Source organism: Chiloscyllium plagiosum, chromosome 27 (genome assembly GCF_004010195.1).
Source record: "Chiloscyllium plagiosum isolate BGI_BamShark_2017 chromosome 27, ASM401019v2, whole genome shotgun sequence".
Classification (NCBI taxonomy): domain Eukaryota; kingdom Metazoa; phylum Chordata; class Chondrichthyes; order Orectolobiformes; family Hemiscylliidae; genus Chiloscyllium; species Chiloscyllium plagiosum.
In genome coordinates, this window is record NC_057736.1 from 22,373,796 (window position 1) to 22,400,090 (window position 26,295).

The 26,295-nt window shown below is 40.1% G+C and overlaps 2 protein-coding genes across 5 annotated transcripts in view; one reads left to right on the forward strand and one right to left on the reverse strand.

Annotated features, from left to right (window-relative positions):
* The window catches only part of mgst3b (microsomal glutathione S-transferase 3b), a 17,430-nt gene extending 4,435 nt beyond the window's left edge, over positions 1-12,995 (reverse strand). Inside the window, exons 1-3 of the mRNA XM_043717648.1 lie at positions 12,686-12,995; positions 6,559-6,681; positions 5,519-5,591 (exon numbers count right to left, since the gene is read on the reverse strand). Coding sequence (XP_043573583.1) covers positions 5,519-5,591; positions 6,559-6,681; positions 12,686-12,841 — 352 coding nt within the window. The 5' untranslated portion in view covers positions 12,842-12,995. The remainder of the gene's footprint in view (positions 1-5,518; positions 5,592-6,558; positions 6,682-12,685) is intronic.
* A 1,700-nt stretch (positions 12,996-14,695) lies between these two features.
* On the forward strand, positions 14,696-25,144 carry rsrp1 (arginine/serine-rich protein 1). Of its 4 annotated transcripts, XR_006315677.1 has the most exons (8): positions 14,696-14,800; positions 16,507-16,559; positions 18,488-19,333; positions 20,280-20,440; positions 22,494-22,584; positions 23,449-23,502; positions 24,028-24,123; positions 24,591-24,767. XR_006315677.1 is itself a non-coding variant. In XM_043717650.1 (6 exons), the coding sequence occupies exons 1-6, from the start codon at positions 14,727-14,729 to the stop codon at positions 24,732-24,734; spliced, it is 1,374 nt and encodes a 457-aa protein (XP_043573585.1). In that variant the 5' UTR covers positions 14,699-14,726; the 3' UTR covers positions 24,735-25,144. The 4 variants fall into 4 exon arrangements, 1 of the variants encoding a protein (XP_043573585.1); XR_006315678.1 differs by lacking the exon at positions 23,449-23,502; XR_006315679.1 differs by lacking the exons at positions 24,028-24,123; positions 24,591-24,767 and adding an exon at positions 21,004-21,430 and having other exon boundaries at positions 23,449-23,503.
* Positions 25,145-26,295: the final 1,151 nt, after the last annotated feature.

Consider the following 26,295-nt stretch of genomic DNA (forward strand, 5'->3'; position numbering starts at 1 on the left):
TCATTTACATAAATGATTTGGATGCGAGCATAAGAGGTACAGTTAGTAAGTTTGCAGATGACACCAAAGTTGGAGATGTAGTGGACAGTGAAGAGGGTTACCTCAGGAGTTAGGAGGTCATGTTGCAGCTGTACAAGACACTGGTTAGGCCACTGTTGAGAATATTGCATGCAATTCTGGTCTCCTTCCTATCAGAAAGATGTTGTGAAACTTGAAAGGGTTCAGAAAAGATTTACAAGGATGTTGCCAGGGTTGGAGGATCTGAGCTACAGGGAGAGGCTGAACAGGCTGGGGCTGTTTTCCTGGAGCATTGGAGGCTTAGGGGTGACATTATAGAGGTTTACAAAATTATGAGGGGTATGGATAGGGTAAATAGGCAAAGTCTTTTCCCTGGGGTGGGGGAGTCCAGAACTAGAGGGCATAGGTATAGGGTGAGAGGGGAAAGATAGAAAAGAGACCTACAGGGCAACTTTTTCACACAGAAGGTGGTACGTGTATGGAATGAGCTGCCAGAGGAAGTGGTGGACGCTGGTACAATTGCAACATTTAAGAGGCATTTGGATGGGTATATGAATAGGAAGGGTTTGGAGGGCTATGGGCCGGGTGCTGGCAGGTGGGACTAGATTGGGTTGGGAAATCTGGTCGGCGTGGACGGGTTGGACCAAACGGTCTGTTTCCATAGTGTACATCTCTATGACTAATTGATGGGATAATAGAGATATTAGTTCCTCAGGTCTGGACTCCAAAACACAATGGTATAGGATTAAGATTAGAACTATGTCCTCGAGGAATGATGTCAGAAATGACTTCTTTACATAAAATATGCTGTGAATCTCACTGTTGAGGTGAGGTCAATTAAATTTCAGAACTAGTATAATTAATACCTTTGTCTAACAAAGCTTTAAAGGTTATGGAACCAAGGCAAGTAGATAGAGTTAAGGTATAAAATTGAATAAGATAACATTGAATTCAGCTACGGAATCGACTTACGGCAGAAACACCTACCCCTTTTGATTAGATTAGATTAGATTTTATTCCCTACAGTATGGAAACAGACAACTTTAAATTTGAAGTGGTGATCCACTGGGAGGAATTTTCTGAGACTGAGAGCTTGAATCAACATCATTTCTCGGGCCTATCAAACTCCTCCCCACTCCCAGCAAAATTCCAGAGCAGCCAGTTGAGAGGCTGTCTTCTGGAATGCTGTTCAGTTAAGGTTGGTGAACTGGTTCCAGGGATGGCAGGCCTAATTGGAGTGCTTACAGCCCTGAAAGATGGCACTCCTACTGCCAGAGGTGGGCACAGCCAGTAAGAGAGAGGAGATTAGGCCACCTCCATCATGACGCACCATTTGAAAAGGTTTGATTTCAATTAACGGAAATCTGATTGCAGAGCAAGAGTTTCCCCACGACAGACTGGATGGGAGTGGTAGCAGCTGTGCCTCACTGATAGTATTGACTATGGCAGGAGATTAATACATGAGGCCCTGTGGACTAACTGCTAGCAAGTTGCCATGCTTGACCCGTCTTATCAAACCACAACAACCCGACGGTCGGAGGAGGAGCGTCTTATCTTCCGACTGGGAACCCTCCAACCGCAGGGGATGAACTTGGACTTCACCAGTTTCTTCATCCCCCCTCCCCCCACCTTGTCTCAGCCGGATCCTTCCAGCCCGGCACCGCCTTCCTGACCTGCAGTCTTCTTCTTGACCTCTCCGCCTCCACCCTACTCCGACCTATCACCCTCACCTTGACCTCTTTCCACCTATCACATTTCCAACTCCCCTCCTCCAAGTCCCTCCTCCCTACCTTTTATCTTCTCCTGCTGAACACTCTCTGCTCATTCCTGAAGAAGGGCCTGTGCCCGAAACGTCGAATCTCCTGTTCCCTGGATGCTGCCTGACCTGCTGTGCTGTTCCAGCAATAAAGTTTCAACTTTGATCTCCAGCATCTGCAGACCTCACTTTCTCCACATTAGGCAACCCATCTACTACTGGGAAGATCCTGGTGGCAGTCCCAAACAGCTCAGAAGTGGGCAGTTAATTATGGAATATTGACCACTCACTATGCATCTCAGAAATACCTCCCTGTCCTGACTCAAAACCTACCCAAAACACCTGGTAGATTCCACCCACTGGTTTGATTTGATTTATTATTGTTATGTACTGAGAAACAGTGCAAAGTATTGTTCTGTGTACTGTCCAGGCAAAACATACCTTACGAAAGTACATCATTGAGAGCCAGTGCAGGTGAGAGAGAACAGTGATCTTTGGGAAGCAGTTCATGATGCCAGTACTCTGTCCATAATCAGAGCTTTGGAAATTTTACAGAGAAAAGCTCACTAGGAAAAGCATTCTAATAGTTAACACTGGCGGTGACAAAGTCAGAAATGAGAGTTGAAGCTTCAGATGGATTGAATGTAGGTAAGTGCAGTTCCAGAAATGGAAATAGTTGTTCTTCACTGTCATTAAAGGCTTTTATTGGCTGTTAGCTCATCTGTGGTTGTTCATCAGCATTTATCAGTTTTCTAAAGCTAGCATCAAGAATGCTGAGGAAATAAAATAGACACATTTCAAATGGGTAGTATGATGGGAGACCTAGAAAAGGGGTGCTTGAGAGCAAGGGTCAAACTATCCCCCACCCTGTGGGCTCTTCCAGACGTTGTTCAATGACTACAGTTTTTGTTCTCTAATTTGTTCATTAAATGAGATGTAATCATGTAGTAACAATCGTGGAATTAGAAAACTTCAATATCTTCAATTATCATCACTCAAACATTAAACTTAAAACTACAGAACACAAGAAAATGTTTTACTTCCTATATAATGACAACATTAGCATAAGATAACAGGCAAAAGTTAGCAACAAAAGCTTTTTAAAAAATCAAAACAGTTAACATACCCCATAAAAAAGCACTTTTAATTTGTAAAGAAATCATTATCTCAATGTCTTCATGTTTCCACAGTTGCCAGTTAGCCAAATATTGCTTTGTTGACAGGTTTAAAGCTCTGTTCTCCTTCATAGTCACAGTGCCATTTGTAGCTACCTACTTCTCACACCTCCCCTTTGAAGGCATTCACATTTCTTCCCAATTCCTCTTTGCAGCCATTTGCTTCTCCCCAGCCTTGCATTTTTCCTGTGGTCTCACCAAAACTTTGATCACCACAACTTACCAGAGACCCGGGTTCAATTCCCGCCAGAGACCCGGGTTCAATTCCCGCCTCAGGCGACTGACTGTGTGGAGTTTGCACGTTCTCCCCGTGTCTGCGTGGGTTTCCTCCGGGTGCTTCGGTTTCCTCCCACAGTCACAAAGATGTGCAGGGCCAGGTGATACTAAATTGCCCGTAGTGTTAGGTAAGGGGTAAATGTAGGGGTATGGGTGGGTTTCGCTTTGGCGGGTCGGTGTGGACTTGTTGGGCCGAAGGGCCTGTTTCCACACTGTAATGTAATCTAATCTAATCTAATCTTACCCTTTCACTGTTGCTTCAATGCAAGTGATCACATCTGTAGCAAGTAAGTAGTCTGTAACTTGATGGGCAGTTCTTTTCAAAATTTCTCAATTTCACATAAGGAGGGTGATTTTTCTCTGATTGGTCGCACACTGAGTTTTGGGTATTTTCAGCATTGCTTGCAAAACCATAGATTCTGGGGTGTCAAGATGTTGATGAGACCAGAGACCTGGATCAGGAGATTTGCTTGTGAGGCCAAAGAACTGGAGGTGGAAGGGTTTGATAATTATCAATGCAGTCAAAGAATTGCCCAACCTCCAACTATGCTCCTTGCAAAATTCCACTTGTCAATACTTCCCTCATGATTTACCTTTCAACCCCACTGATGCTCTGCATGTTGCCCCACTCCACATTGTTCCCATCACACAAACATACACACCCCTTCCCTACCATTTCCACTCAGATCCTCTTTCCACACCCCTTTCTAAACACATTCAACATATCCTCAAGTCAACCTCACTCCTTTACCAATTCAGCAGCCCCATTTCCCATCTGTTATGCCTCTGGTCAAAAGTCTTCTCACCAATCTGGTGCCCCATCACCAATTCAGTAGCCCCTCTGCACTATATCCCCCACACATCCCCAGCACTGCTGCTAGCTCTTCTTGAGTTGCACGCCTGCTTGGTCCTACTGCTGCCCACCCATAGATCCCTGCACATTTAGCAACATTTTAGCCCCCTTTCAGATTCAAAGGCATGGTACAAGCCAGTCAATCCTCCTTGTGGCTGAGTGAGCAGCATAAAGTGCAGCATATCCACCACCCCACCACCCACATGTACAGCCACTAAAAATATTTGGACAGAAGCAAAAGGAAACTGCCCATAAGTTTTCCCAGTTGCTACCGAGAAATATGAGACAAATGAAATCCCGGAAAGCAAACACATAGGACTTGGGCAAAAGCATAAAACTGCAGGTCACCTGGTTAGAATATTTGTATCATTATGTAATGAGGCACTTAACCAAGAGAATTCTACATAAACTAAAAGGATGTTATGTGTTTTGATTGAGAGAAACAACTCCTGCTTTTCTGTTATTGAACTTGTTATTTTGCATTCTGGTTTGTCTAATTTGGTATTGCCTGCCTCCACTACAAAAAATAGGGTCAGAAATTTAATATTTTGTTACTGCATTGGAAAGGTTACCCTTCAGAAGAGAGATTAAACTCAGGTACAGTTTGCATGTTTTGGTGAAATAAGATCAACTAGCTGCTCATCTAATTTCTGTTGTGAAAATACTAGATGCACTTACACTGAACCATACAATTATTTATCACCAATGGAGGAAATTGATACTTTTCTGAAGGACACTCGAGTTATTATTATCTATAGAATCCATCTACCAGGCCTGCTGTCAAGGAAAGGCCGCCAGCATTCTCAAAGAGCCATCCCACCCTTTTAATGTTTTTCCACAACCTCTACCATCAGGGAGAAGGTACAGAAGCCTAAACACATACACCAGCCAGTTTCAAAACAGTTTCTACCCTATTATTGTTGGAATACTGAATGGACTCACATTCACCTGTACCTGTGTTTTTGTTTTTGCCGCTATTTACCTATTATTTACTTATCTATGCTACTTAACTATGTGATCTGCCTGTATTGCTTGCAAGACAACGCTTTTCACTGTGCCTTGGTACACGTGACAATAAATTCAATTCAATTCAATATAATTCAAAGTACTGCAGAAAGGGTAGAAGCAACAGATTCGATAATAGAATTCAAAAGATAATTGATTTAAGTACATGAAAAGAAGCTATGACAGGGTTCTGTGGAAAGAGAAAGTGAGTGCAGTAAATTGAATAACTCAACAAAAAGTTAGCACAATGGACCAAATAGGCTCCTTCTGTGCTGTATCATTCTGTGAGGAGATACATTATCCTCAAAGTGAATCCTTCTCTCCCACTAATCCTATGGTACACATGATACTTTAAAATAACATTGTTAAATACAATGAGATGCATTTGTTTTCTTCAGTAAATACAAAGAGTAAAAAGGGAATTTGAATACACACCTCCTGAGTAATATCCCCACGCATATGTAAATCGACTGGTTACCCAGATGATGCCAAGCAAAGAAGCAGTGATCTGAAATATTGAATAACTAGATTGTCACTATTCATTGCATGTAATATGAATTAATATTAAGAAACTGCAATGAAGTATATCCTAATGAAATACAAATATCATATGAAAATACTTCGCAAATGAGGCTGGTCAAAAATTAATATCATCTCTCTGGTTGTTCTAAATGTCACTGCACTTCAAAGCATGTAAAGTACTTTGAGATGATTTTTAAGGTGTATCCCAATGTTATACAAATGGTAGAATGCAGGAGAAACCTCTTTACCTCAAGATCTATAATAATGTTTAAATACAGTAACATAGTTTTTTTATTAGGCAATGCACATGCTGACTTGCCCATGGTCGAGAGGACAGAAAGCATTAATATTTGTTGTTTCCAAGGGGGAAAGAATCACTAGTGTACCAACATTTCCCACAGTGAAACTGAGGCATGCTAGTTTGAGTGGCAGTGAACATAAGGAAAACATTTTTAGTTAGCTGAAGTTAGATGACTCAGGTAATAGTTCGAGGATTTTTTTTGCATTACTGTATTTAGAAATAAAGATAAATTATATAATTCAAGAAAAATATTTGTGGAAACACCAGGATAATACTTAGAAACTCATGAATTTTAGTCCTTTGGATAAAAGTTAAAGAGTTCTCACACTGTCAGTAACACAAGACTAGTGGCCTTACTGGCTAAAAGGTGGCATTAAAAAAGGACAGAATATTGACTGAAAACAACAAATGTTGGAGATCACAGTGGTTCAGAAGGCATCCATAGCAAGCTAACATTTCGAGTCTAGATGACTCTTCATCAGGGCTGAAGTGAAGTATGGAAGGTACAGCATTTACTTGCTCTCTCTCCATGGATACTGTCTGACCTGCTGTGATCTCCAGCATTTGTTGTTTTCAAATTATATTCCAGCATCTGCAGTAATTTGTTCCTCACACAGAATATATCTTTGGATTACCATTTCCTCATCCTTACCGGATAGACAACTCCAGCTATCAGTTGGAAGATCAGCCACTGAGGATATATCTCCACCGTACTTTGATGTGCTCGTTGGATGCAGTTGAATAGTGGATCCTTATCACTGTACATGTTTGGATACTGGAAGGAACTATTATGCATTATTACCAAGCTAATGTATGATTGCATGACTAAATTCCAGAACTCTTATGCAAGTTTCAGCTTTTAAAATGTCCATCGTTAAAGACAGTGAGTAAGAAATTAATCTAAATAAATCAGGCATAAGGGGCAACTGTTTCACACAGAGGGTGGTACGTGTATGGAATGAGCTGCCAGAGGAAGTGGTGGAGGCTGGTACAATTGCAACATTTAAGAGGCATTTGGATGGGTATATGAATAGGAAGGGTTTGGACGGATATGGGCCAGGTGCTGGCAAGTGGACGAGATTGGGTTGGAATATCTGGTCGGCATGGACGGGTTGGACCGAAAGGTCTGTTTCCATGCTGTACATCTCTATGACTCTATAATCTGAGTAAACAGAACAAAGCTTTCCAGAAATGCTTCAAATTACTTGGGCAGTTCATAAACTAGTGCATTTTAATGCACTGTAACGGTGAGATTAAGAATTCAAAAAATGTCTTCCAATTAAAATCTTTTCCTTCGAACCTAAAATTAGCAATTCTTGTTGAAGTCCACCTGGAGGAAGTATAAGTCAAAGTAACCAAATTTATTGAATGACTCCAAAATGAAGAAATTTACAACAATTCACTCTTCATAGAATTTTCTTTGAACATGAATCCTAATCAATGTAAATTAAAATTGAATTAATGGGCATGTGATGCTTCAACTAAAATGGTCAATTTTAAATAATCAAACAAAGATACTTAACAAAAACATCCCAGTTCATGTTTTGGCTACTTGTGGAAAACAGCCAACTCTTGAGGGTGTCTAAGCTATTCATATTGCTTCCCAGATTTTAGTTATTCACACATTACATCCACAAGCTCCACTTTCTTTTGTGCCAACAGAGAAACTGATGCTCTTCCTCACACAAGAATTCTCAGTTCCCCTTTCTGTCTCCACCTGCTTACTGTTTGTGTCTGCATCTGACCCTTCACCTTCACCCACCAATAGCTGCTCTGCTTTTAGCTCCCCATTGTAGCTGCAGCTCTCTGCCAGCCACATGCCTTCTTTTGTAACTTTCTTCCTGTTGGGACTGCTTCCAAGTTAAGGGTAATTGGGTCATTTGGGTCAGTATTCCTTGTTATCCATAAAATTTACTACTGATCGCCTTACAGTTGATGCAAACCTTTAAAAGTCCACTTCAAATATCCTTAAAAACAATTACAGATTTCTTGGGCACGTTTTTGTAAGGTTACAAATTTTCCTTCCAGTACTGTTTCTGGATGAAAGTTTAGCTCACTGTGAAAATTGCAGTAGCTCTGTTCTAACCCACTGTATACCAACTACAACTGGAAGAGCAGTTAAGTTGGTAGAAATACAAATAATACCCTCTTAATTGCATAACTTGAGTTTCAATACCAAATTCTACTAAAGTAGAACATTTCTATGACTGATTCTTAGACAGCTTAACATGGAAAATTCCTGAACATGTGGTCTTTTATAAACAATAAATACTTGGGGTATGAAGGGAATCTAGTCATATAAACTTATTTTATTCTTTCGCAGTATGTGGAGGTCACTAGTTAGACCTCCAATTATTACCTATCCTTTTTTGCCCTTGAGAAGGTGGTGGTTAGCCTCCTTCTTGAATTGTTGCAGTCTATGTGGCATAGGTATATCCACAGATGAGATGACAAGTTGTTGGAGCTACAGTGCAGAACTACATGCCAGCTAATTAGAAGCAGCATACAACTGATAGAGAGAAGCCATCCCACAGTCATGGATCAGAACAAATCTCTGCATGCCTGCCTCTTGCAGATATGAATGATAACAAGCACTTAAACAACTGACAGGAGAAGAGGTCTTTGTGAGCTTTTTCCATTCTCAATGCCAGTAGAGACCAAAACATGAATGCAAAACACAAGGTTGAAGCAATTGGAACCATCTTCAGCCAGAAACGCTGCATAATCCATTTCAGCCTCTTCCTAAGATTCCTAGAATCAAAGAATCCAATCTTAAAACAGTTTGATTAATTCCACATCACATAGAGAAATGGCTGAATGCTTTAGTTACAACAAAGGCTATGGTCCAACCAATATACCAGCTGCAGTGCTGAACATGTGTGCTTCAAAACTAGATGTGGTTCTAGCAAAGCCATTTCAATACAACTACAACATAAACATCTACCTGACAAAATAATTTTAAAAATTCCAAGTATGTCTTACCCACAGAAAGCAGAAAAAATCTATTTACTAATTCATCAGAGTAGTCTCATACACTGGAAAGTGACGGGAGCTGTCATTGATAGTGCTTAAAGCTACACTGTCATCAATTTAATTTGCTCACCAATATCAGGACCATTTGCTTCAAGACCTCTCCATAGCTTAGCTCCAACCATTCATAAAACAACTGAATTATGCTGAGATGAATGTGATTTCACTTGGCACAAAGATATGATGTAGTGTGACATCAGGAGTCTGCTCAAAAACAATGTCAATGAGAATCGTGGAGAATTTTTCACTGGCTGAAATCATACCTAATGCAACTTTGGGGGCTAATCAACAGCGTCAGGATAGTACTGCAGAGTTTCACATGATAGTATTCTAAACTCAACCATCTTCAGCTGTTTCATAAATTATCTTTCTGTCCACTGTAAGGTTGAAAATGAAGATGTTCACTTATTATTACAGTGTTCCATTCTATTTTCAACTCCTCAGAAAATGAAGACATTGAGGTTTTGGGCTGGTAAGTAACAAGTGACACTTTTGTTTTATATTGCTTCCTGGGATGTAATTTTCCATCCATTATTGCCCTTAGGAAAATAGTAGTGAACTGCCTTCTTGAACCACTATAGTCCATGTGCTGTACATCTTCAATGCTGTTAGGAAGAGTTCCAGGCTTTTGATCCAGTGAAAGTGAAGAAAAAGCAACATGGTTCCAAGTTAAGGTGGTGTATGCCTTGGAGGGGAATTGTAGTGACAGGTAATGACCATCTCCATCAAGACAGAGTTTAACTAGCTAACATTACAGAGATCTTAATCAATTGGGTCAATGCCCTGAGGAGTGGCAGATGGACTTTAATTTGGATAACTGTGAGGTATTGCATTTTGGTAATACAAACAAGGACAGGACTTGTACAATTAATGGTAGGGCCCTTCGTAGTGCTGAGAACAGAGCGATATAAGGACTCAGGTACATAATTCTTTGAAATTTGCATCACAGATAAACAGAGTGATTAAGAAGGTGTTTAGCAAGCTTGCCTTCACTACTCAGATCTTTGAGTATAGGATTGGGACATCATGTTGAGGTTGTACGGGACATTGGTGAGGCCTCTTCTGGAATACTGTGTGCAGTTCTGGTCGTCCTACTATAGGATGGATATTATTAAACTGGAGAGGGTTCAGAAAAGATTTATGAAGATGTTGCCAGGAATGGAGGGGTTTGAGATATAAAATTACACTGGAAAGACTGGGACTATTTCCACTGGAGCATGGGAGGTTGAGGGGTCACCTTATTGAGATTTATAAAATCATGAGGGGCATAGATAAGGCGAATGACAAGGGTCTTTTCCCTGGGATTGAGGAGTTCAAAACTAGGAGCATAGTTATAAGGTGAGAGGAGTGAGATTTAAAAGGGACATAATGGGTGATCTTTTAATGCAGAGAATGGTTTGTGTGTGGAATAAACTGCTGGAAAAAGTGGTGGATGTAGGTACAGTTACACCATTTAAAAAGACATTTGGATAAGTTCATGACTAGGAAAGGTTTGGAGGGATATGTGCCAAGCGCAGGCAGATAGGACTTGTTTAGTTTAGGAACACTGTCAGTGTGGATTCCCCTTGATATTAATGAGACATCATAATAGAATCCCTCATCGTCAAGACATATAAATCTTGTGTCAACAAGAACAGATATAAAGCTGAATTTTCTGAGACAAGTGTCATATTTGCTTACTTGCCAAAGCTTTTCCACCATCAACAAGGCACAAATGGCTGATAATGGGATGCTTCTTCATCAGAATATTTGTGACAAACAGGGAATGTTTTGTTTTTCGTTTAAAGTTTTCTGTTCACCTAATTTCACCCATTTTTTGTTGTTAATAGCTAGTCAGCTGTAATTTAATCCACTCCTACAGACCTTTCACCTGAACAGTGGTTATGTTCCAATGAAACATCAGTATTTTTTCCATGAATTATTCTGAAATTATCAGCCACATATTTTGTAGAAAATAGATTTATAATTTTTTTCTATTCAGATTTTCTAAGGCTGTAAGTAACTGAAGGGACATCTGTGGTGTAGAGGATTATGAGAAAACGAGGACTGCAGATGCTGGAGATCAGAGTCAAAAAGTGTGGTGCTGGAAAAGCACAGCAGGTTAGACAGCATCCGAGGATTTGACTGTTTCAGGCATAAGCCCTTTATGAGCAATTACGACAATTCTAGAAGAAGCAAACAAAGAAAAGCCTTTTCCAATAGCAGGTGACACAAGAACTACACAAGGACTATCGAGTCATAGAGATATTCAGCACGGAAACTGATGCTTCGATCTAACTCGTCCATGCTGACCAGATAGCCTATATAAATTTGCCAGCATCTGGCCTATATCCCTCTAAACCCTTCCTATTCATATACCCATCCAGATGCCTTTTAAATGTTCTAAATGTGCCAGCTTCCACCACTTCCTTGAGCTACTCAGTCCACATACGCACCACCCTCTTCGTGAAAAAGTTGCCTCTTAGGTTCCTGTTATATCTTTCCCTTCTCACCTTTACCTTATGTTTTGGACTCCCCCACCCCAGGTACTTACCCTATTCATGCCCCTCATGATTTTATAAACCTCTATAACGACACCCCTCAGCCTCTGACCCTCCAGGGTAAATAGCCTCAGCCTATTCAGCCTCTCCCTATAGCTCAAACCATCCAAGCCTGGCAACATCCTCATAAATCTTTTCTGAACCCTTTCAAGTTTCACAACATTCTTCCTACAGTATGGTGTCCAGAATTGCAAACAATACTCCAAAAGTGGCATAACCAATGTCCTGTATAGCTGCAGCATGACTTCCCAACTCCCATCATCAACACACTGACCAATAAAGGCAAGCACTGTTGCTGGGGTGGTACGGTGGCTTAGTGGTTAGTACTGTTGCTTCATAGTACCAGAGACCTGCGTTCAATTCCCACCTCAGGCAATTGTCTTTGTGAAGTTTGCACATTCTCCCTATATCTGCATGGGTTTCCTCCCACAGTCCAAAAATGTGCAGGTTAGGAGAATTGGTTAAATTGCTTGTAGTGTTAGGTGAAGGGGGGAAATGGGTTGCTCTTCAGAGGGTTGGTGTGGACTTGTTGGGCTGAAGGGCCTGTTTCCACACTGTAAGTAATCTAATGCCTTCTTCACTATCTTATCTACCTGTGACTCCACTTTCAAGGAACTATGAATCTGGCAGATTTGTGGTTTTGACAAAAGATGTAAGGGGAACATATGGAAGAACCATTTTATTCGGTGTGATAATGACCTAGAAACTGCTGCATGAAGGTTGGGTTGATCAATCAGTGATTTCAAATCAAATTTAGATGAGCAGTTTTAGGGAATACAGCAAAAAAAATTAGACTGAATGGAATGTCCTATAGAGAGAGCTGGATATGATCATTGCCTCCTTATGTTATATAATCACACAATGACTGAATCAACATTTGAGTCCTATCACTGGAAGTTCAGTCAGAGGCCATGGAGCAGAAACCCAAAAGTCACCTTTCAAACTGGAGGCTATTAGAAAATCCTAGATTCTTTAAATTGCAAACCTTCCAAAATAACCAGAGCTGAAAATTTCATTTTTAAGAAAAAATTGCAAAGACCTGAGCAAAGGATGAATTAAAAATAAAGAGACAGCGCATGGCCAAGGGGCAATGGGCAGGAATGTGGACACTTTACATTGGTTAGAGCCTGGTTGTAACAATCAGGGTGTGGTGACAGTAAAGCTGGCGAGTGAGGCCTGTGCTGATGGTGCAGTGTCTTTCTCCTTTACCTTGACATTGTATTTCTTCCTGGCAAGGCCCACTTTCAATCCCAGGTAGGCCAACATGACCCAGCTGTAGATAAACACCAGGATCACATAGCCGAAGTGCGGGTGTATGAGTTGGTTCGAGTGGGCCTGAATATTCTGCGTGGGAACGTATTGCATTAGAGACGATGGGGTCCACAGCGACTGGCAGAGGGGTTCCCTGGAGACTCGAACCAAAGGGGTCGGAAACCGAGCCCCCCTCCGGGTCGGGCAGCCGTCAGCGACCCCTCTCGCTCTACCAGAGGCACTGCAGCTCCTGGAGGACCGATCCTGCGCATGCGCTTTACGAGGTGTCCGGGCTGAGGGAGAGGAGAGTGGCACCTGGCAAGGACAGGGACACTTCTGCCAGTCCACTCAAACCTGAGCAGCTTCACAGAAAAACACCCATGGGACACACTGAAATAGCTCGGATACTGGTTCTGAAGATATTACACTCGAAACGCCAACTATTGTTTTTTCTTGATCTCCCTGCACAGACCAGCTGGTTAGCCCCAGCATTCCCTGTTCTTAATTATATGGGACATAATTGTTATTAAAAATATTTCAAAACTTTATTCATAGAAAATACATACATAGTCACGAATGCAGTTCGGTTCTGTACAATAGCATGTGAAGGAAACAAATAAAATTGAATTTGACCCTATCCAAACAAACCAAGGACATCTCTTATATATGCTGAAAATGTGTTGCTGGAAAAGCGCAGCAGGTCAGGCAGCATCCAGGGAACAGGAGAATCGACGGCTTATGCCCGAAACGTCGATTCTCCTGTTCCCTGGATGCTGCCTGACCTGCTGCGCTTTTCCAGCAACACATTTTCAGCTCTGATCTCCAGCAACTGCAGACCCCACTTTCTCCTCATCTCTTATATATGCAAAACTACTTACATGCATTTGAAATACTAGGGAACATACTGATGAGCAACATAACAATGGCTTATTTTTATGCAGGTTCATTGCCACATGAGATAGAGTTGGACTTCATATTGTTTAGACACATAAAAATTAAAGACACACGAAAACACGTTCCTAATTAAAGGTCAGAGAATGAAAATCCATGTAGGAGACTTTGATTTTATGATTGTGCATTGTAGTGACTATTTACCTCAGTAGTCCTTTACAGGGCAAGGTGGTTGTGCAATCATGTAATGGTAATGCTTGCTTCTTATCTATCATTTATCTATTTTTATATTATCTATTGCAAACGTAGCTTTTCGTGATTGTTTGTATTTGTCACCACAGTAAAGAAGCAGTATTGTTTACTGCTGTGTATTGCGTCAACCAAACAAATGCTGATTCTGCTGAAGGGGACGGGTTTTGTTGTGTGGGGGCCGTGGGGGCAAGTCAGTGACTACTGATGACAATGAAATCGACAGTTAGCAGGAGTAGATGAGAATTTGGAATTCTAAATACCATCAGACCAGTCTTTATTTTGTTCACAGCAGGCTCGTGGGGCCGAATCGGCTTCTGCTCCTATTTTGTGTGCACTTTTATTTAAAATAGGGGGTTAATAAACTAAAACATCACGCCCAGAGTGTAAAATTCAAATAAAGTTTTTTAAAATGCGAATGGTGTAATGACATGTATTTCAAATGAAAGAAGCTTTGAGACGGGTTTCAAGCAGTATTTACAGCTAAAGCATTAACATTATCTTCAAATTCCTTCTAGAATTTTCTGTGTATTTGTTTGTTTCAGACTTGCAGCATGTGCAGCATTTTACAGACGCCTGCGTCTTCTTGTTGATTGACAGCGCATGTGACCAATGAGGCGTCGAGTCGCCGGCAACTGCGCGGGCCACATCGTGACTGACAGCTCCATAAACCAATAGAAAGAGAGGTCCTACCAGCACCCACCGTTCTATAGGCTAATATCGCAGGCAGTTTCCAAACAAACGAATAGAGACGGCGATCACGGAGCGATAGCCAATGAGAAAGGGAGGTGGAGGCGGGTTCCTGCGATCAAATAGGTTATAAAAAGGGCGAGCTCAGTGCGATTGCCGCAGTGACAAGATGGTGGTGGTTATTGATGGTCACGTTTGTGGTAGTCCAACCGCATCTAAGGTTCAAACCGCCCATTATACTCGGTGAGTCTTTTTCAGTATATGAAGGAGGCGCGCTATTAAAAAATGTTCTTCCATTGAAAATTTCTTGAGAGGGGTATGGATGATGTAATTCCGTGAAACGGTTTAAACTTTCGGCCTAGGGTCTGACGCAGTTTTGACCAACTGGCGAAATGAGGGGGGAATGAGATGGTTTGAGTTGGGATCGAGATTTTGTTGGCTCGGGTTGTCGAGGTCTGTGACAGATGTAGAGCATCGTTTAGGTTGCCGTAGCAAGTAAGGTGCTATTTGGGGGAGTGGGGCCACAGCTAATGGGTTGGGCTGTGGGGAAGAGAATGGAATGGAGTGGGGCCAAAGTCAATGGGTTGGGCTGTAGTAGGGGGGAGAATTGAGGGGGGCAATGAGATGGTTTGAGTTGGGATCGAGATTTTGTTGGCTCGGGTTGTCGAGGTCTGTGACAGATGTAGAGCATCGTTTAGGTTGCCGTAGCAAGTAAGGTGCTATTTGGGGGAGTGGGGCCACAGCTAATGGGTTGGGCTGTGGGGGGGAGAATGGAACGGAGTGGGGTCAAAGTCAATGGGTTGGGCTGTAGTGGGGGGGGGGGAAGAATGGAGTGGGGTCAAAGTCAATGAGTTGGGCTGTGGGAGTTGAATAGAGTGGGGTCAAAGTCAACGGTCTACATTAGTGGTGCTGGAAAAGCACAGCCGGTCAGGCAGCATCCGAGGTGCAGGAAAATCGATGTTTCGGGCAAAAGCCCTTCATCAGTCAATGGGCTGGGGAGGGGGTGAATGGAGTGGGGTCAAAGTTAATGGTTTGGGCTGTGGGGGCAAGCTGAGTGGGGTCAATGTGCATTTTTCGAAGTGTACTCTTAAAACAATTGTGGAAGCTTTAAGTGCTTGTTTGTTTCCTGTTTTACGGTGTCATAATCAGGTTTAACCTGTTTTTTCTATTGTTAAAACTAAAGTTGTCAACATGAACCATTTTCATTGTTTTAATTTTCTGTGAAATGAGAAGCTGGATTTCTGCATAACGGTGTTTACACTGGTGAAAGCCAAGCCCTGCTGACTCATTGTAGATTAGCTCTGTCCTCTGGCCAATTGAAATCCTTAAGCAGTGGGGAATTTTCTAGAAAGTGACTCACTTGGGTGGTGATGTAGCTAAGTGACATAGGCACTTGTCTTTCGCTTTAGGTTTAAAGATAATCACTAACTTATCAAATGAATGGAATGAAAAGGCTCCAGTGTAATAGCATCTTGCATTGTATGATGTAAAGCATTGCAATATGCTTCACCAAAGTAATCTTACAATTTTAAAAAAATCAATCGGATAGTGCGGGTGATAACATTAATTAATGCGAAGCTTAGATGGTTAAAGGTATCAGTCAAAGGAAGGGCAGGAAACCTATATTGTCAGGCAGTTGGAGTAGTCGAGCGATGTATGGCATGAGACTGGTTTTTGCCCGAAACGTTGATTTTCCTGCTCAGATGCTGCCTGACTTGTGCTTTTCCAGCGCCACTCTAATCGTGATGCTAATTTAAATAACTCGAGTTAAGACTTTGATTGTTCTGGGAGCAGTGGAGACACTTGTCATGTAAGCAGTTTCAGGGGTAATGCAATTTAAAATGAGGTGAAGTTTCTGGAAGGATTTTGGATTTACTGTTTAAAAATCATGTTCTAGTATTATAATTCCAAACCAAGCTTTGCCTATAATATGTATTTTTTTGTTACAGGCTAAATTCCTCTAATCTTTCCTGGGAAACTCTGGAAGAGAAATCCAGCTATGGTAAGTTTTAGTTGTAGTTGAAAATCAGTGAGTCCAGCATTCCATAATGCCCAAGAGAAACTGTTTAGAGTTAGGGAATAATTTTTGTACTAAACAATCAGTATTCATTTGAGTGAAGGCATTGTTAATGTAATGACAAGGATTCATTCAGTGTGAATTTATTTTTCCTCTTAGGTTAATGTTGGAACTGGAGTGAGGTATTTGAGAGCTTACCATTATTTAGCACTGTTAATGGATAATAGAAATAAAACTGTTTCATAACTCAGGTTTTTGTGCTGTTGATTTGTGTATGCATTCCAAAAAAATGCAGTCCCAAAATGTCTCTTTCCAATTGTGTACCAGAGGCTAATGCTGACTGAAGGGGTTGTTTAGTTCAGCTGGATAGATGGTTGGTTTGCGATACATAGTACTGTCAACAGCATGGGTTCAATTTGCCCACCTTGTGTTTACTGTGAATTGCACACTCCAATCCCTCCCTTGCCTGAAGTATGGTGATCCTTGGGTTAAATTCATCACCAGTCATCCCTCCTTAATGAAAGGGAGCAGTCTGTGGTCTGGTAAGACTATGGCAACTTGCATTAACGTTTAGTGCTGACTGATTATAAATCCGATCAGTTCTAGTGCATGGAGCACAAATGTCTGGTGGCATCAATATATAGAGAAATGCAACATTGCTGTAGCACCAAAATATGCAGTACCTGTTAAAAGCATTTCTCTGCTTTAAAATTAATGGCAAAAGAATACTTCAAAAATGGGACAGTGGCACAGTGGTTAGCACTGCTGATTCACACTGCCAGAGACCTGGGTTCAAATCCCGCCTTGGGCAACTGTGTGGAGTTTGCACATTCTCCCAGTGTCTGCGTGGGTTTCCTCCCGCAGTCTAAAGGTGTGCAGGTTAGGTGAATTGGCCATGCTAAATTGCCCATAGTGTTAGGTGAAGGGGTAAATGTAGGGAAATGGGTCTGGGTGGGTTGCTCTTCAGAGGGTTGGTGTGGACTTGTTGGGCTGAAGGGCCTGTTTCCACACTAAGTAATCTAATCTATAACTCTGGTCATTGTCTCCAGGTGATTTGAGTTATTGAAAACAGGGTGGAAAAGCATTGCACTTCATTTTTAAATGATCACCTGTTGAAACTGACCCATTAGATCATTTTGAAAGATGAAACTGAAGCTGAAAATAGTTTTCCACACTGAGTTTAAAATTTGAAATTTCTGTAAATATTGTACGGAAGGTTAACTTACAAACTTGGAAGAAAAATGCTGTAGTTTCTAGTCGACTTGCAACATAAAAAACTTCTGATCCTTTCAGAAGCTGTATATGATGTGTTGGGCAGGGCAGGGCAGTGATTTTTGGGGGTGGGTTTGGCAGGGCACGGCAGTGGTTTTTTTGGCTAATGATGCATGACTTGTTCTGTTGAATGAAGGGGAAATGTGATAGCTCTCAATGGAGCAACACAAATCAAAGGGAGATTTATTGGCGATGTTCCAAAGTTTAGGTTTTGCTCACTTAAGAAAATGTTTCCTGTCGCAAGTAAGTTAGTAATTGGAGACAGAATTATGATCTGGTTACCCTACCTGACAGGTGGGAGTAGATTTAATGGAAAATTTCAGCATATAATTGGAAATATGCAGCCCTTAAAATTGAAGGGAAAAAGGTGCATAGCTGTGGAGAAAGGGCATAGAATTGATTTAATAATGCCTTTAAAGCAGATTGGCGTAGTTGTGTACTAAATAAGTACCTATGCTTCATAATTGTCAGATGCTAGTGATTAATACGAGACCCATAAATGTAATCTTTATAAAATAATGGAAAGTAGCAACATGAAATTGATTTGTTGCACCATCTACTAGATTTGGTTCTTGTGTAATGGTGTTCAGTATGATTAACAGAAGATTTGACTTCATTCTAATGTTTGTTGATCTATATAGGTAAACCACATTTACAGCAAGTGTGTGATAATGTTCTGAAATCAAATGCAAAAGTGGTGCAGGTGATGGAGAAAGACATTGAAATGGATTGTGAAACAGGTGGGTGCCATGTACAAGAACAGAAGACTGAAAGTATATTTGCTGCTGTGCATGAATTGAGACTTCATTCTCCTTGTCAAGGAACTGACAAGAATCAGAGAATGTCGCGTTCCAGAACACTTGCTATCAAACGATCTAAAGATTCCCGATCGAGTTCAGCATCCTCTTCAGGCAGTTCCCGATCTGGTTCGATGTCGTCTTCGGGCAGCTCCCGGTCAAGTTCTGCATGTTCTACAGGCAGCTCCCGGTCAAGTTCAATGTCATCGTCAGGTCGTTCCCGGTCAATATCAGTATCATCTTCGAGAAGCTCCTGTTCAAGTTCAGCATCATCAGCAAGCTCCCGATCAAGTTCATTGTCACCTTCAGAGAGGTATGGTTCAAGTTCGGATAATGTCTCTTTCTCTTCGAGAGGCAGATACGTATCACGCCAAAGGAGCTATAGAAGATCAAGGCGAAGCTGTTCAAGGTCCCGGTCTAGAAGCCGGTCACTGTCTTGTTACCGAAGATCCAGATGTCGAATGTCTTACCGGTCACCCCAAAGATACAGGTCTAGATCCAGATGTTCCAGATCATACCAAAGACAAAGGTCCAGCTTGAGGTACAGAAGGTCCAGGTCCAGATCATGGTCTCGGTCCCCGTCCAGATTTCGGAGAGGTTACTACGGCTTTGCTTACAGAACACAACCACGATCCCACCAAAGGAGTCGAAGCAGATCAAGGGACAGATCTTTCTGCTTAACGCAAAAAGGTAGTAGATTTTTTGAATAGGAGTAAAACCTTTGCAGTTTTTTTCAAAATGGGGATATAGGTTCAGCTGCAATGTGCATTTTGTTAATGCAAATCTGCTGTAACACGATTGGCAAATTGGGTACACGGTTTCTAAAATGTGAACCTTTAAACTTGTGCTGACTGTAATGTGATTATATTGCCAACAGTTTGTGCTGTCTCTAAAGCACGATTTTTCTGTAATTCAGATTTGTGCAAGAACACAGTCAGAGTGCTATTGAGGAACTGTCTGTTTTATAATCTGGTCACTATCCCTGTTAAAAAGTGGGTCTTTTAAAGTATTGATAAATTGCTGTTTTATCCATCAAGTTACAAACTAGTCTGTTTGAACAAAATCCTGGGAAACTAGAGCAATTTGTAAATCTCTTGATGCGCAAAACTAAGTTTGCAGCTTGCTATTGAAGTTAAATAGCATTAGATTGCCCCATCAGCTAATGGCAATGGATGTTGGGACAGTATACGTTTGGTGAATTTATAAATGTTGCAATGTGTCCATTATAAAACAAACAATTTACGATTATTTTCTAAACAACATTACATAATGGTTTAATCCGCCTTTCAGAATCTGGGAGAGATGTCACTTGGTCATGTGATATCTTTAATAAAAGACCACAGCCAGTTGTTTTTAAGTTTTAGGTGATTATTCAGTATTGTACTTAGAGTTCTGACTGCTCACTGTGCACTGTTATGCAAACACAAAAATGTTTTACCTATTCAGTGCTACATCATGAGACCAACAGACTGCAATGATATTCATGGATACCACCACAAATATTTTAATTTCATTTTCAGTTATTTTAAATTGTACCTTGTGATTTAGTACTGTTATTGCCTGTCAGCACTTCAAGCTTTTGACACCTTTATTAAATGTAAGAAGAATTGCAGCCTAAAGTGTTTTTTTATTTCAGATAAACAGAAGTTACTTGAAATTGCAAAGGCAAATGCTGATAAATTATTGGGAAAGGGTAACATCTGGTTGCCTTCTAACTTGAGGCCTGCCAATCCTCTCTCTGAGAGACTTTTTGAAGTGAAAAGTAACAGCGATGCAGTAAAAGCAGTAACCAGAAAGGTGAGTGATAAACTATTTGTTTAATAAATTGATTTAGCTGCATGCCATTGTCAAAACAAGTGCTTTCTATATTGATATTTGAGCACTTGCTCACTTGTACAATGTATTGTATGATCTTTCTTAAAGTGGCTGTTGTCAATTTACCCAAGTTTTGACATTCTTGCCGATTGTTGCTACTGCAGCAAGATGGAATAAACTTGGTGGGTTTAATCCTTTTCAACTCAACCATTTTTACAATGGTTTAATATCCAAATTATGCTTGATAAGTAGATCAGTTTTATTCACACAACGAATTGCAGCATGTAACTATTCTTAAAAACTAGTGGAAATTGTACCATGCTGCCTTATACTCTAAGGGAAAGAGACAATTTACACTTGTATTGTGTTTTTTGTGACCTCAGGTTTCCCCAATGTTTTTTATAGCTGATTAGTACTTTGTGTACTTTTTGTTGTAATGTACAGTAATCGTTAAACTCAGTAGCTTGTCAACATGTCATTCAAACGCTTCCCATATATAAAAACTAAAGTTGGTTTGTGTGACTTGATTTATTTCTGTTTTATAGAAGCCTTGAAATGGACTGCACTTCTTGAAGATATGAGGTGGTATCTTTGTATCTGCGTGTGTGCAGTGTTTGGGGGCAGCTAGGCCAATATAATATAAAGGACAATTGCCTTTCAAATATTCTATATAAATGAAACTGGGGCATTGTCACCGCAAAAAAATGTTAAGTGGGAAGGATGCTTAGGGTTTTTGTGTAATGTTAATACATTAGTTTTTTGACATTTCCTGGGACTAAGGGGTGAGCCATTTGGCTCTCTTCCTGGGGAATCCTACAATTAGCTGACTGCCCACTATTAATATGTGGAAGGATAAACCAATGTGTATGAACTTTTACTGCTGCTGCTCCTGTTTTTTGTTTGTTGGGTCAAGGAGCTCCGTGATCTGTCAAGCCAGAAGTATGGTCAAATGGGGCAACTAAGGAAAATGTGGTAAGCTAGGTCTCTGTTGTGCCACGCAAGTCAAGGTAGCACAGTATGTTGGTTCTTTAATATATTGTATTGTCCCTTTATGAAAGGAGATTTATCCTGATGTATTAGTGTTCTGACATCTGATACTTAGTCTAAAATCTTGATGATGATATCAACAGATGCATCATTTCTTCATGTCCCATATTTTCAGAATCATTGTTTAGCAATATGGTCAAGAATTTTTAATGGAAATATAACTACATAGAACATAAAGCACAGAAATGGTGATTCTCCCCTAATAGACTGGGTGTTCACATTTCATGAAGTCATCTCCAGTTCTATTTACCCCTCGTCTGCCATTCAGCATTGTTTTCCTTTTTCTCATGTATTAATCTAGTTTATTTTTGGAATCTGTTTGAGCTGACAACTTGTAATAAATTCCACATTCTAGAATTCTTTCTATTTAATTGAATACATTCTTTCACAAGCAAAACCATGCTCCTAACTGTCCAATCCTATCATTGTTTTCAAAATCTTTTGTAAAGTCAATTTTCTTTTAAGAAAATCTTAAATCTCCCATCTTGTGCCATTTTTGAATACATCTTTTATTCTCCAATTTGTGTCCCTTTATTGCATAGGATCTAAGCAGTACACCATATTATCCCTCATGTGGCATCATTGGCTCCTATATAAGTTTAACTTCATTACTTTCAATTGCGTACCTCTAGAAATTGATCTCAATGGTTTATTAGCATTTGAATTGCTTTACTGATCTGGAGGGCTGCTTTTGATTTGGTCACCTGTATTTCTAGCTCTTCAGACCTCCTGCTATTCAATTTTTTAATTTCCAAGGTGTTTTTGTTTTGTTTGCCACTTAATTGTGCAATTTACAATTCTTCTGATATATCCATATGGTATTTAGCTTTTTCCTCTTATACCCTCCAGTTTGGAATTAGCCAAAATTTCAATAGTTTCTCAAGTACATTCAGTTATGAATAAAAATGGACCCATCCTTTGTGGAGGATCACTTTTTTGTGCTGTAATCTGAATAATAGTTTTCTCTTACTCTGTTTTCTATTTTTAGCCAATTTTGTATTCATCCACCAGTTTATTTCATGATTCCACCTGCTCCCTGGCCTTTGTTACAAGCCTAACTGAGTGGTATCTTATAAAAGGTATTTTGATTACCGGGAAATGTAAAAATGTCTGATTGCTTTCCTAAGTACTTGTAATAGAATCTCAAGTTTTGAGCATTCCATACATATAGCAAATCAATAAACCCAGTTTAATTTTAAATAATTTGTGTATCCATTTGCAAATCTTAGTTATGAATTAATGTCAGTGGTTCAAGTCACCCAAGTGACCTCAAATACCAGAATGGTCCCCTGTAGATTTTGTTTCAAAATGTTGGCTGCTTTGTAGCTGTGTTCAAAAGAAGCCTGGACAGTCTATCATTTAAATGGACTACGATTGCCTGTTTCCTTGTTCTGAGCAGGTCTGTGCCCATAGTATGCACTGGTCTGGCCATTTAATTTTATCATGTAATAGGCTGTAAGTGGACAAGTTGAGTTGTCAGTGTACTTTCTTGGTTGAGATGTAGTGAGGAGGGAACTTCATTTTCAATGTATCCTTGTTTCACTTGACCTTGGAGTGCTTGATCTGATACTGGGTCCAAAAGCATTTGGTGCCCACTCCGTAGAGGAATCCAAAACAGTGTGACTGCAAAGCGCTTTATGCTGTAATTCTGTACCCTACAGAATCTACTTCACAAACTATTCCCTATGGTCTAGGTCAGAGTGGAAAACACTAAATTTTCCAAATCTGGATAATGATTGTGCTTATCAGTTTCTACGTGCTGTCAGCGTTTCAAGTTGATCAATATTATACTTTTGACTCACTTTGTAATGTGAGAAATCATACTGCAAATTCACTTCCTCCTGCGGCTTGACTAGATGCTGCTTTTGGAATCAGTATTGATCATGCTTTACAGCTTTGCTCTAGGATTTTCTTGTCCTCATAACTTATTCACTGTGTTCCAGGAAATTTTGAATATCAGATCTTTGCCGAAGAAGAGACCAACAGTATTTTTGAAGATAAGTTTATTGGCTAATATAGCCTAGAAAATATACCTTGTCAACAGCTGCATTTGTAGTGATTAATGTGTTACTGAAAATGCTCAGAAGCATTTTGAGCTCTGAAGTTGACATTGTCATTGAAATAACCGACATTGGGAATTCACATTGACCGGAGATATCGATTATATTGCAGTAGTTGATACCCATTCAGCTTGATCAATGGTCAGATATTTTGGAATTTATCACTCCAAATCTCACTCTTGTATCCTTGGGTCAGCATGATAAAATCAGGTTTGATGTGTTTTAAACTGTTAATTGTTTTGGTGAAAATTTACAGAATTAGTGTCAAGCCAGAAGGAACAGTAACAACTTTACTACAAATTCTGCCACATCAGGTAGAAGTGCCATTTATTACTCAGTGTTGGGTCTGTCCAACCAGTGCTAAAAATGCTTCATTTATAAGGGACTGTCTAATGTGGGTCGCAATATATTACTTTGGTCACTTTTAAGAGTAACCTGTGGATATTCTGTATTTTTGTGTAGGACTACAAAAAAGAAGCTGAAGGTGAACCACTTCAGAAATTAACCAGTCCCCCTGCAAAGAATGAAACAAACCACTGGATAGCTTTCAGTGTTAAAGTAAGAAAGAGCATAAAATGTTTATTGCATTATTTCCTCCTTGACTATCCTTTAAATTGATTATAAATTCTTGCTTGGAGAAATGTATGGATGTGAAGTTTACAGCACCTTGCTAAGCCTAGTCTGTAGCTGTTTTTCCTGCTTTGATGTGACAATGTGCTATCATCTTTGTTTACCAATTTTTTTATTGGTTTCCATTGTGACGTTCTTTTATGTATTAGTACATTGTGCCGATACGGCAGTTTTGTATCAACATTAGTTGAGGTGGCTTCAAACTTGTGCTGTGCTTGTTACTGTGACATAATATATTGATGAAATAGCAAGCTATAATCCATTCAGGTAACACTTAACCTGAAATAATGGCATACTTAAATTATTATTCAATCTATACCTATAATGCTAAACTAAATCTTTGCAGTTCTGGTTGCTTTTGGCAGCTACTAAAAATCTATTTATTCCTTTTGCAGAATACTGTGGCAAAACCATTGAGTCAAAAAACAGCAAACACTTCTAGAGACTCTCCTGAACAGAAGCCGAAAGGAAGCCCGTATGGACAGTGGGTACTGGTTCATAATGGCCACAAGAACACTGATAAAACAAAGACTTGTTGAACACCTTTTGAAATGTTTTAAAATATATATTTTTGTACATAAGACTAATTATCCTAAAGACCCTGGTAGAACTGTTTTGCTGAGCAGAATATTGTGATAGCACTCCACTTAATTTGTGAATCATGTACCATTTAGCTTAATCCCAAGTGTTCTAGCTTTTGTAAAAGTTAACAACTGGAATAACCGTGTGGATCAGTATGTTGAGTGGACAGATGTTTAGACTTTGATAGTTATGCCAAATGAAATACCATATTTCTGAAATAAATTGCTGTTTTGCAGGTAAGATACTGGCGATTTTATCCAAGATTTCAGGTGGGACTTCATTTTGTTTTTCCACAGAAATACTTCCATTTGTTTTGTCGATATTCACTGTTTTCCAAAATTCAATAAAGGTAATTTGTGAATTTAAATTGTTCTTGTATGTTTTCTTTTCAATAAAATATTTATGTATATACTGTTATAGTTCACAGGGAGACATTTTATAGATATTTAAGAAACTTTAGGATGGTGGGCAAATACCCACCACAGAAGCAAAGAATATTGATAGATCAATTATGCAAGTGATTTTTTTGTTTGAATTATTGGGGTTTCACAGCTGAATTTCCCAAGACTGAGTGATTAAATGCAGTGAATATAACACTTGGATAACATCAAATAATATACAGCTCCCAGTATTGAATTTCATTTAACAATACTTTATTAATTTAACCTGGTGCAGTGTTTTGTAGAGGAATAAGACTTGTCTGGGCCTGTAGATTGTAAATGATCAAAAATGGTCTTTAGTAGAGTATGCTCATGTGGGAGTTCAGGCAGACTTTACAGATTAATGAGAATTATATCTGCAATAAATGCTGTTGATTGAATCCTAAAGGATCGAATGGATTGGTTGGAGAGACAGTTAGAGGCAATGAGGAATTTACAAGAGCAAGGGTGGCAGTTATAGGAAGGGGATACAGTCCCATGAGTTAATTCCAGGAAAGGTAAGAGGCAGGCAGTTAATGCAGTAGTTTCCTGTGGCTATCCCTATTTCAAACAAGTATGCTGTTCTGGAAAATGTAAGGGGTGATGGATTCTCAGGGGGTCATAGCACAAACAGCCAAGTTTCTGGTATTGAGACTGGCTCTAATGCAATGAGGGGTAGGTCTAGTTCCAAGAGATCAATTGCTAGGGGACTCTCCAGTCTGAAGTACAGACAGATGTTTCTGTAGCCAGCAGTGAAAAATCATCAGAATGGTGTTGCTTCCCTGATGCCAGGATCAAGGATGTCTGAGGGTGCAGAATGTTCTCAAAGGAGAGGGGACAGCAGGAGGTCATGGTACACTGGAGCCAACCACCTAGGAAGGGGAAAGGTTGAGATTCTGAAGGGAGATTAGAGTTAAGTAGGAATTTAAAAAGGAGGTCTTCTAGTAGTAATAACTGGATTACTCCAAGTGCTACAAGCTAGTGAGGGTAGGAATAGGAGGAAAGAGCAGATGTATGGCTGAGAAGCTGGTGTATGGGAGAAGGATTCACATTTTTGGATCATTAGAAACTCTTGGGGTAGAAGTGACCTGTACAAGAA